Consider the following 13,129-nt stretch of genomic DNA (forward strand, 5'->3'; position numbering starts at 1 on the left):
GGGGAATCTTGAAATTCCCGGGACTTCTAGTGTTAAGAAAGGTTGCTAGAGGGACAAAAGGCTCTCTTTTCTTAGTAGGTAACAACCATAATCATAGACTTCAAAACCTGAATAGAATGAGTCCCCGCTGTGCAATCAGCATGTCTTCCATTTTTTTTCAGTAGACTGAGCTCTTTGAAATGAACCATTGCAGGTGATTATCACGTTTTTATATACAAAATAAAATTTAAAGATAGTTTAAATTATACTTAAAAGTCTCTGAAATTAGGTCCCTACAGTGGATTATACATAATACAGCAAACTGACCCAAGCTTCTAATTATTTTCTTTGATAGAATTCTCTATTTGTAAAATACATATTTGCTATTTTAAACTGATAAACTATAGAAGCCATACAATACAATACAGTCCTTAACTTCATACAGAGTAATGTTTTCCAATGAATTTAATAGCAAGATAGTTAAAACAAAAATAGACTCATTTACAAGCTGGGTTTATTTTTCATTAAATGACCAATAAAACATTCCCGGCTTACTGTGGGTAGAAAATGTAATGTGTATTCATCTAGATTCATAGTATATAATGATTCCATATAAACCTATATAAAGTAGACCTGCCATTTAAACTACATTAGTGCCTTCATAATATATTAAAGAAATGTCCACGTGACTGTCTAATAACAGCTCAAAGAATTGTTAAAATATTATTACTATTATATTATTACTATAAGAATACTATATTATTTATCTCTCATTTTGAAACTCATTTTAAGTCATCATTCATGCAGGAAAGAAATCAGGTAAAAAGCCTAAAAAATAAATTGCTGGGACAAGTACCAAATTAAGTTTAGCCAGTGGTGAAATCCAAACAATATGGGTATTTGCGTATTGGACTAAATTGTAACCTTTATTCAAATCCTTAAAAAGTTATAAATGCAATAAACAAAAAGAAAAACAAACATGCTAGGTGCGTAGGACAAACAACCATAAAAACTTTATCGATTGCGCATGATACTATGGGGCACTCATAGATAACCCCCTGTATTTTCAATAGTCTGACCCTGTATTACTTCACCAGTCCACAACCCTTTATCTTGTTGGTATAGGGTCAGTGTATCTACTCTCTACGGATCAGAAGTATTTGACAGACCCAATGCTGTGTTCATGCCCGTTTAGTGCATATTGCATATAAATCAATTGGTCAAAAAAACACCCACTCCACATTTTTGATCAGATTACGGGCATTTTTAAGTCCAGAACACATGTCACTCAGTGGGTGTGACCCTTAACCATTCCATCTATTAGGCCTGGATGTTTTCCACATGTAGAAGCCCTCTTCTGAGACCATATGTCCAAAAGGACCAATATGCAACAGAATATGAGGACAACACTATCAACAGCGTTAATCCCCAGGTTTTATTGCTTATTATTGCAGCTCCTAGTTTTATTGGGGCATATTATAGGACATACATCTCCCACCTTATTCTTAGGAATTTAAGGGGTTTTAATGCAGCACTTATAATAGGCATATCAAACAAATTGGAAAGATCTCACCCCCATGGACATTGTCACCAACACGACATTAAATCCATCTGTAACAGTGGAAACTTCCTCCCCTAAGTACTAAATTAACTCAATTATTAAAGGACTAGACTGTGGCCCGATTCTAACTCATCGGGTATTCTAGAATATGCATGTCCCCGTAGTATATGGACACTGATGATTCCAGAATTCACGGCAGACTGTGCCCATCACTGATTGGTCGAGGCAACCTATATGACATCATCGTCGCCATGGCAACCATTATGACATCTACGTCGATACTGTGCCCGTCGCTGATTGGTCGAGGCAAATTTGCGGCAGACTGTGCCTGTCGCTGATTGGTCGAGGCAACCTTTATGACATCATCGTCGCCATGCTGTGCCCGTCGCTGATTGGTCGAGGCCTGGCGGCCTCGACCAATCAGAGACGTGGGATTTCCAGGACAGATAGACAGACAGAAAAACCCTTAGACAAATATATAGAGAGATTGTGTTCACATAATGGGGGCGGCCGAGCGGGTATGATCCAATCTACATTCATCCTACCCTCAGGAAGCAGAAAGCAGACTACCAAGTTAGATGATTTCTGTAAGTTAGATTGTGGCCCGATTCTAACGCATCGGGTATTCTAGAATATGCATGTCCCCGTAGTATATGGACAATGATGATTCCAGAATTCGTGGCAGACTGTGCCCGTCACTGATTGGTCGAGGCAACCTTTATGACATCATCGTCGCCATGGCAACCATTATGACATCTACGTCGATACTGTGCCCGTCGCTGATTGGTCGAGGCCCAGGCGGCCTCGAACAATTAGAGACGCGGGATTTCCAGGACAGACAGACAGAAAAACCCTTAGACAATTATATATATAGATGTACTAGATTGTGGCCCGATTCTAACGCATCGGGTATTCTAGAATATGCATGTCCCCGTAGTATATGGACAATGATAATTCCAGAATTCGCGGCAGACTGTGCCCGTCGCTGATTGGTCGAGGCTACCTTTATGACATCATCATTGCCATGGCAACCATTATGACATCTACGTCGATACTGTGCCCATCACTGATTGGTCGAGGCCTGGCGGCCTCGACCAATCAGAGACGCAGGATTTCCAGGACAGACAGACAGACAGACAGAAAAACCCTTAGACAATTATATATATAGATAGATTATGGTACATAAAACAAATATTTTATTCTCTCATACACTTCATTTAGGCAAGAATCCTTGTGTTTCTCCTGCACTGCGGATAATTTTGCACTTACACAGTATTGGCAAATCAATGATTATATGTCCACAATTAGCTAGAAATTAAAATCAGGTTAGCCCCGTAACATATTGTTTGTGACAAACTCGAACATAAGGAGGCCGTGATATGGCTTTGTTATTTCATTGTAACAAAGAAGAAGCAGCACAAATTGTTGCACCATGTGACTGAGGGCTCTTGCGTCACAATGAACCACGTTGGCTTATTAATGTATATCAATAAGTGGTTTTTTTTTACAAGACCAATGATAAAAAAAAAAATGTCTCCCTGGAGAATCCTCTTAAACAAATTGTCCCATTAGAATGTCTAGACGTCCAGCATTACACCTGAAACGTAGCTCATATACACAAGGACCATTCTAAAATCAAATGATCAAATATTGCACTAATGTGAAGTATTCCTTGGAAACAAGATTTCATCTTTTACAAACATTCTTTCTTACTTGATAGGTAGGGCACAAGTGCTCTGTATATTGAATCTAAGGTTTACCTGCTTACAATATGTTTTTATTTCTCCATCTACAGTACTTGCTCTCTTAGGCTACTTTGCAGTTAAGGTTCACATACTTAAAAACATTTTGGAGACCTAGTCTAGTCTTTATTAATTTAATGGATTTAACTGTTTCTACATGTATTTAACTAATCACTTAAAGAGAATCTGTCACCAGAGTAATATCAAAGTAAGCTGAGAGCATATTGATGTAGAACTGAGACCCTGATTCAGAAATAGGTCAATTGCTTATCTGCATGCTATCATTTTGTTATATACATTGTTTTATTTGCTGCAGATTTAACAGTGCTCAAAATTCTGAACCATGTATAACCCTGCTCCCGCCTCTGATTGGAAGATTCCCATGTCAATTGTACATTGACAGAAAGTTACAAATCAGTTGTGGGGTATTGGGTTCACAGAGCTGTAGACTGAAAGGCAGTTCACAGAAAAATCCCCAAATATTAAAAAATGTATTTTTTTATTAATTATATTAAAAAAGCTGATGCACACAAAACCATCACCAAAGAAAAACAAAATCTATTAGAGAGAAGCCCTAGGGGGTGCCTAACCCTATGGGCCTACCACTTTTCTGCACCCTCCCTAGCAGCAGAGGATGGCACCCTATTTCTAGTGGCAGTGGCGCCCCCTCTCACCGTCAGCTATCCCTTCTACTCTAATAATCCCTATAAAGAAGGGGTAGAAAGAACAATGTAATACCTTATTTTTGCATAGGAAGCTATGGGCTAGAGGATATGGTTTTTGAAGGCCAAGAAAAAAATGCTTAATTGCCCCTATTCTGATCCTGCCTCACAGCGGGGGTTGGCACCCTAGATTTCCAACGATATGGCACCCTCACTCCTTAATGGCTATCCCAATACTGACCCTGATAAAAAGATCTTAAAGTGCTGAGGTGCAAAAAATAATGTTGCAAAAAGAAAAGGGCTTACAGTTGCTGGAAAAATGCATTCATGATTATGTAGCAATTTTCATAGCCGTGATCTCACTAATAAATGTCAAGATACATTCTACAAATAACCAATATGAATAGAAAAAAAAAGGGGGCACTGTTTCACAAAGATCACAAACTGGGACATGTTCTCCCCATAGCTGTCTTTAATGCAGGTAACAAATTGATTAGGAGCGTCTAACTGGTCTGTAGGAGCCAGAACTCTTAACGGTTGGTAGGAGATCAAATATTTATTTCTCGCTGTAAAATGCAAATAAATTTATATAATTTATACAATTTGATTTTTTGGATTTCATTTTTGATATTCTATCTCTCAATGTTAAACTTAACCAACTCTAAAAATTATAGACTGTTTATGTCTCGGTCAGTGGGCAAACTTACAAAATCAGCAAGAGATCAAATACTTATCTTCCCCACTGTACATAATATTGTTTCATTAAATATTGAACTCTACATCAGGAGTATCTAAAGATTTCAATTCTGTTTATCTCACAGTGGTTTGGAGATCTGGTAACTCCTGTATGGTGGGAAGATGTGTGGCTAAAGGAAGGCTTAGCTCATTACTTTGAGTTTGTTGGAACAGACTACCTCTATCCTGGATGGAACATGGTAAGGCTCACATAAGATTTGTAAATATACACAGCAAGTTTATTAAATACACATTAAACTATGTATCTCTAATATATTTTATCTAAGAGACCCAGTGGTCTTCTTTGATGTGCTCTGCTGTGAATTTCTCAGAAAATATAATTGTTTTAAAACGTAGCTTACATATTAAATTTGCTATAATACGCTGTGACTTTTAGATGTTCCTTTATAACAATAAGCAATACTGACTCAAAAACACATTTAACTCCTTAGTGATTATGCCAATTTAGTCCTTAATAACCAAGCCAATTTTTACAATTCTGATCACTGCCACTTTATGAGGTTATAGCTCTGGAATGGTTCAATGGATTCAACTGATTCCAAGATTGTTTTTTCCATACATATTATACTTCATCATAGTGGTAAAATTTATTTGATATGACTTGCTTTTATTCCTGAAAAAAATGGAAATTTGGCAAAAATTTTAAAAATGTTGCAATTTTCAAACTTTTAATTTTTGTGCCCTTAACTCAAGAGAGTCATGTCACACAAAATAGTTAATGAACAACATTTCCCACATGTCAACGTCACAACAGAACAACTTTGGCAACATAATTTTTTTACTAAGAAGTTATAAGTGTTAAACATTGAATATCAATTTCTAATTTTTCCATAGAAATTTACAAAACCATTTTTTGGGATCACCTCACATTTGAAGTGACTTTGGGGGGTCAATATGACAGAAAATACCTAAAAGTTACACCATTCAAAAAAAATACCCCTAAAGGTGCTCAATACCACATTCAAGAAGTTTATTAACCCTCCAGGTGCTTCGCGTGAACTAAAGCATTGTGGAAGGAAAAAAAATAGCGTTTAACTTTTTTCACAAAAAAATTACTTTAGACACAAACTGTTTTATTTTCACAAATGTATCAGGAGAAAATGGATCACAAAATTTGTTGTGCAATTTCACCCGAGTGTGCAGATACTCCGTATGTGGGGAAAGGCCACTGTTTGGGTGCATGGCAGGGCTCAGAAGGGAGGGAGCACCATTTGACTTATTGAATGCAAAATTGTTGCAATTGGAGAACTCCTAATGTGCCTAAACAGTGGAAATCCCCAAATTCTAACTCTAACCCTAGCACAGCCCTAACCCTAACTCACTCCTAACCCTAATCCCAACCCAATCCCTAACCACAAACATAACCCCAACACAACCCTAACCCTAACTACAATCCTAACCCCAACCCCAAGACAACCCTAACCCCAACAGAATGCTAACCCCAACACCACCCTAACCCCAACACCACAACTATAACCCCAGCACTAAACTAACCCCAACACCACAACCATAACCCCAACACAACTGTTACCCAAACATAACCGTAACCACAACTGAAACCCCAACACAACCCTAACACTAAAACAACCCTAACACCAACACAACTCTAACCCTAGCTCTAATCCCAACCCTAACCCCACCCCCTACTCTAACCCAATCCCCAACCCTAACCTATTCTAACAATAGAAGAAAATACAATTTTTTATTTTATTATTTTTATCTAAGAGGGTGACAAATGTGAGTTTGATTTATTATTTTTTTATTTTGATCACTGTCATAGGGTCTATCACAGTGATCAAAATGAAGCAATAGTAAAAATCTCCTATTGTTGCTAGTTACTGGCCGGCAGATCTCTGCGCATGAGCCTATCATTTTCTTCCGGGAAGATGATGCAGAGGGATGGGGGATGGAGTAGGAGGATATGGGGATGGCATAGATACCAAGAGTACTCGGGAACCCCATTTCTCTTTCATTTGGTATGCTAGATCATATCAGAGGAGAGGGAAATGAATGGATAATCTAACTTTTTTTGTGTTAGTTATTCACTGAATAATGGCGATCACGTGACTGAGGACAGTAAAAACTGACCCAAATTATGTTCTCCTCCTGTAGCTGAGACCCCATAGATTTTCCAATGCTGGGAGGTGCTATAAGCTGTTTTCTCAGTGCCTGAGCAATAAGGTCCCTTAACTGCCATCATTAAAAGGCGTATCGGCAATCATTAAGGGGTTACATTTAAAGCCAAACATTTAGGCTAATATTTACAAAATAGACTTTATTCCTTCAAAACTTTTCTCCTCCTTGAGCTGTGCATTTTAAAAATTGACTACCCACCGATACAAGTCAAGAGACCATTGCCTGATACCGTTTGTCCAAAAAAGCTCAGTGTGTGTTCCATTCTTCCCATTTTTGGGATCAGACTCTGCCTATTGGGTTGAGAAATACAAAAAGCAGAATACTCACTGAAGCTATCCATGTGCTACCTGTTTTTCACTGATCAATTTTTCAAGGGAGCAAAATTGAACAAAGTTTCGTGACTGTATTTGAGACCACATATTGTGCCTAACATACAGCTTTAAAGAACTAAAGGGTACTGTGAGCTGCTTTCTGTCATTTAAATTTGCTATATTCTCAACAATGTTTGTTATCAGATATACAGGGCTATCCTTAAATGCTTTTTCCTTTCTCAAAATTTAATTTCAGTAGGATGCAAGACAAAAAAGATATCAACTAAACTCTAGTTCTCAAAAGAGTATAATGCTCTTAGCTATTTATTATTCATCTCCTTAAAATCTAATGATGAATGTATTGGAATATTTTTCACATCATGATTAGTGTTGAGCGATACCGTCCGATACTTGAAAGTATCGGTATCGGAAAGTATCGGCCGATACCGGCAAAGTATCGGATCTAATCCGATACCGATACCCGATACCAATACAAGTCAATGGGACTCAAGTATTGGACGGTATTCCTGATGGTTCCCAGGGTCTGAAGGAGAGGAAACTCTCCTTCAGGCCCTGGGATCCATATTAATGTGTAAAATAAAGAATTAAAATAAAAAATATTGCTATACTCACCTCTCCGACGCAGCCTGGACCTCACCGAGGGAAACGGCAGCGTTCTTTGCTTAAAATGCGCGCTTTTACTTCCTTCCGTGACGTCACGGCTTGTGATTGGTCGCGTGCCGCCCATGTGGCCGCGACGCGACCAATCACAGCAAGCCGTGATGTAATTTTCAGGTCCTCAATTCTAGGCATTCAGGAATTTAAAATTACGTTCCGGCTTGTGATTGGTCGCGTCGCAGTCACATGGGCGACGCGACCAATCACAAGCCGTGACGTCACGGGAGGCAGGAGACGCACGCATTTTTAAAATTACGTCACGGCTTGTGATTGGTTGCGTGCCGCCCATGTGACCGCGACGCGACCAATCACAGCAAGCCGTGACGTAATTTCAGGTCCTGATGCCTATTTCTGCATTGAGGACCTGAAATTACGTCACCATTTTTCATGATCTGGGGTCAAGTGAGGGCTTGTTTTTTTGTGTGCCGAGCTGGCATTTTTAATTATACCATACTATATAATTCTGGCATTTCAATTTTTTTTCTCACTACGCTGTTTAGCGATCAGCTTAATGCTTTATTTTATTGATAGATCAGGCGATTCTGAACGCGGCGATACCAAATATGTGTGGGTTCGACTTTTATTATTGATTTATTTTGAATGGGGTGAAAGGGAGGTGATTTAAACTTTTTTTTTTTTTTTTTTTCACATTTTTTTTACTTTTTTTTAACTTTTGCCATGCTTCAATAGCCTCCATAGGAGGCTAGAAGCTGGCACAACGTGATCGGCTCTGCTACATAGCAGCGATCATCAGATCGCTGCTATGCAGCAGAAATGCAGGTGTGCTATGAGCGACGACCACAGGGTGGCGCTCACAGCTACCGGGGATCAGTAACCATAGAGGTCTCAAGGACCTCTATGGTTACAATGCAGAAGCATCGCTGACCCCCGATCATGTGACGGGGTCAGCGAAGCGCTCATTTCCGGCCTCCCGGCCGGAAGCACCGGTTAAATGCCACTGTCTGCATTTGACAGCGGCATTTAACTAGTTAATAGCGGCGGGTGAATTGCGATTTCACCCACCGCTATTGCGGTCACATGTCATGTGTTCAAAACAGCTGACATGTCCCGGCTTTGATGCGGTCTCACCGCCGGAGCCCACATCAAAGCGGGGGTTCTGACCTCGGACGTACTATCAAGTCCAAGGTCAGAAAGGGGTTAAAGTCACAAAGCCTATTTTTAGAGGGACATCAGGCACCATTAATATTCTTAAAGGGCCATTATTAAGCAATGAGTCTCCAATGCTGGTATTGCCTATGCAGTGAGGGGCTGGGCTGACAAGAATTATGACGTACCCCAATACCCCTTTCACGAGAGGTACAGGAGGGCTTCCTGAATAAATGTTGCATTGAATGCAAGGCCTGCCCTGCTATCAAGTCATATGCCCCCCAAGAATCCTTTGAACCCAGGTACTGGATGGCCACAGGAAAATCCACTTCATATTAGTCATTTTGTAATCCCATAATGTTTTTTATGTATTGACTGCAAGGCCTGCCATGCTACAAGTCATATGCACCCCAATAAGCCTTTGAACCCAGGTACTGGATGGCCAAAGGAAAACCCACTTCACATTCTTCATTTGGTCCTGCCATACTGTTTCCTTATGCATTGAATGCAAGGGCCGCCTTGACCCAAATTTGCACGCAACACAATCCCCCCTTGGAAGAAACATGGAGGAGGGCCTCATAAAAAACTGACCCATTACAAAGAAGCGGGTCTCCTAGACTCGTAATGCCCATACACTAAGTACATGGGCTGATAAACATTTCCCCATGGCGGTACATTTTTTAAAAATATTTTATGGGCATAATAGACACCCTTGCCAAAAATTGGACTAGTTGTAGCAGCACGGAACACGTTAATCCTGGTGATCTGGTAGCAGAAATTAATGAGACGTTGATGAAGGCCTCATGAAAAACTAGGCCCAATGTAAAAGATCTGGTCTCCTAGATTTGTAATGCCCATACACTAAGTGCATGGGCTGACAAACATTTCCCCATGGGGGGTACATTTTAAGAAATATTTTATGGGCATCATAGACACCCTTGCCCAAAAATCAACTGGCTATAGCAGAAACGAACACGTTAACCCTGGTGACCTAGTGGCGGAGAATGATGAGATGTTGATGAAGGCCTCATTAAAAACTAGGACCAATGTAAAGTAGCGGGTCTCCTAGGCTTGTAATACCCATACACTAAGTGCATGGGCTGACACACATTTCTTCATGGCAGGTACATTTTCAAAAAATATTTTATGGGCATCATGGAGACCCTTGCCAAAAATTGGACAGGCTGTAGCAGCATGAAATACATTAATCTTGGTGATCTCTTGGCAGAGAATGAAGAGACGTTGATTAAGGCCTCATTAAAAACTAGGTCAGATGTAAAGGAGCAGATTTCCTAGACTTGTAATGCCCATATACTAAGTGCATGGGCTGACAAACATTTCCCCATGGGGAGTACATTTTTAAAAAATATTTTATGGGCATCATAAACACTAGTGATGAGCGGGCACTAAAATGCTAGGGTGCTCGTTGCTCGGATCGAGCAAATTGGAATACTTGGGTACTCGACCCGAGCAACGAGCCTGATGTAAGTCTTTGGGAGACCCGAGTATTTTTACTGCAATCCTTCCAGGGGGTCCTTTTAAGGTCTAAAAATGTCTGAAAATGATGGAAACACTGCTCAAATGACATGACAAAGGAACATCATGGGGATCACCCCTGGAAGCATTCCTGACTGTGGTATCCGGGAAAATGGGCATCGTGGGAGCGGCACGGGTGCAGATGGAGATCTGAGCGTCGAGATCTCGGGAGATGATATTTCAGCACTGAAATCTCATCTTCCGAGATCTCAGTGCCGAAATCTCTATTTGCGCATGTGCCGCTCCCCTAACATCACTGGACATCCGCAGTAGCACCGCCGGACACCCCCACAGCACCGCTGGGCACTGGAGACACCCGCAGAGCACTGGGTAGCAGAGCCGGGCACCCCTTCATCCTAGCCTGCGGCCTGCAGCAATGGTACCGGTAAGATACACTCGCATTATAAGACGCACCCACATTTTCCCCCCAAATTTTGGGGAAAAAAGTGCATCTTATAATCCAAAAAATACGGTATTTTAATAACTAATATTCTCAAGTAGTATGCAAGCAGTCAAACAATTGCTAGTTCAAGTCCCAAAGCTCTACCTACAGCCTAACATGTTGATCCAGATTCAAAATGATTTTATTTTTATTTTTTTATGGTTTGATATAAAGTGTATAGATAATTGTTGCCACTGTAATTGTCACAGCCTGTAGATTAAATTTAAATTATAACAAGTACTTAAATGTGTTAAAAAATTTTGTAATAAAGTCTACCACGGTATTCACAGTGGAAAATGAAATGCTAGGTGAAATCCCAAGAAACAATGAAAACCCTCATATTAAGGGTCACCAATCTAACCCAAGAAGAGGTGCGAAACCGGCTAAATAAGATTAAAATAGATAAATCTCCAGGTCCGGATGGCATACACCCACGAGTACTAAGAGAACTAAGTTATGTAATAGATAAACCATTATTTCTTATTTTTAGGGACTCTATAGCGACGGGGTCTGTTCTGCAGGACTGGCGCATAGCAAATGTGGTGCCAATATTCAAAAAGGGCTCTAAAAGTGAACCTGGAAATTATAGGCCAGTAAGTCTAACCTCTACTGTTGGTAAAATATTTGAAGGGTTTCTGAAGGATGTTATTCTGGATTATCTCAATGAGAATAACTGTTTAACTCCATATCAGCATGGGTTTATGAGAAATCGCTCCTGTCAAACCAATGTAATCAGTTTTTATGAAGAGGTAAGCTTTAGGCTGGACCATGGTGAGTCATTGGACGTGGTATATCTCAATTTTTCCAAAGCGTTTGATACCGTGCCGCACAAGAGGTTGGTACACAAAATGAGAATGCTTGGTCTGGGGGAAAATGTGTGTAAATGGGTTAGTGACTGGCTTAGTGATAGAAAGCAGAGGGTGGTTATAAATGGTATAGTCTCTAACAGGGTCGCTGTGACCAGTGGGGTACCGCAGGTGTCGGTATTGGGACCTGTTCTCTTCAACATATTAATTAATGATCTGGTAGAAGGTTTACACAGTAAAATATTGATATTTGCAGATGATGCAAAACTATGTAAAGCAGTTAATACAAGAGAAGATAGTATTCTGCTACAGGTGGATCTGGATAAGTTGGAAACTTGGGCTGAAAGGTGGCAGATGAGGTTTAACAATGATAAATGTAAGGTTATACACATGGGAAGAAGGAATCAATATCACCATTACACACTGAAAGGGAAACCACTGGGTAAATCTGACAGGGAGAAGGACTTGGGGATCCTAGTTAATGATAAACTTACCTGGAGCAGCCAGTGCCAGGCAGCAGCTGCCAAGGCAAACAGGATCATGGGGTGCATTAAAAGAGGTCTGGATACACATGATGAGAGCATTATACTGCCTCTGTACAAATCCCTAGTTAGACCGCACATGGAGTACTCTGTCTAGTTTTGAGCACCGGTGCTCAGGAAGGATATAATGGAACTAGAGAGAGTACAAAGGAGGGCAACATAATTAATAAAGGGGATGGGAGAACTACAATACCCAGATAGATTAGCGAAATTAGGATTATTTAGTCTAGAAAAAAGACGACTGAGGGGCGATCTAATAACCATGTATAAGTATATAAGGGGACAATACAAATATCTCGCTGAGGATCTGTTTATACCAAGGAAGGTGACGGGCACAAGGGGGCATTCTTTGCGTCTGGAGGAGAGAAGGTTTTTCCACCAACATAGAAGAGGATTCTTTACTGTTAGGGCAGTGAGAATCTGGAATTGCTTGCCTGAGGAGGTGGTGATGGCGAACTCAGTCGAGGGGTTCAAGAGAGGCCTGGATGTCTTCCTGGAGCAGAACAATATTGTATCATACAAATATTAGGTTCTGTAGAAGGACGTAGATCTGGGGATTTATTATGATGGAATATAGGCTGAACTGGATGGACAAATGTCTTTTTTCGGCCTTACTAACTATGTTACTATGTTATTACCCCTCCAGTTAGTCAACACATTACATGTACCCTAACAGCATTAATAAAAAAAACTACTACTCCTACCTTTAAAAACTTGCCCTTATGTAGCTGTCACAAAAAAAATTATTAGAAAATGATGGCCCTCTGGTTGCAGCTCGACAAAAATTTCCTTTTTTAAATAAAACTTATATTTATTAGGTGTTGCTGCATTCATACTGAATTTAATACATATGATAAATATTACTTTAAAT

At 40.0% G+C, this 13,129-nt stretch overlaps 1 protein-coding gene across 1 annotated transcript in view; it reads left to right on the forward strand.

The window, feature by feature from the left end:
- The window catches only part of TRHDE (thyrotropin releasing hormone degrading enzyme), a 1,510,236-nt gene that overhangs the window by 754,278 nt on the left and 742,829 nt on the right, over positions 1–13,129 (forward strand). The window contains exon 5 of the mRNA XM_077265293.1: positions 4,766–4,879. Within this exon, the coding sequence (XP_077121408.1) occupies positions 4,766–4,879 (114 nt within the window). The remainder of the gene's footprint in view (positions 1–4,765; positions 4,880–13,129) is intronic.

The sequence above is a fragment of the Ranitomeya variabilis genome, chromosome 5, assembly GCF_051348905.1.
Source record: "Ranitomeya variabilis isolate aRanVar5 chromosome 5, aRanVar5.hap1, whole genome shotgun sequence".
In the NCBI taxonomy this organism is placed as follows: domain Eukaryota; kingdom Metazoa; phylum Chordata; class Amphibia; order Anura; family Dendrobatidae; genus Ranitomeya; species Ranitomeya variabilis.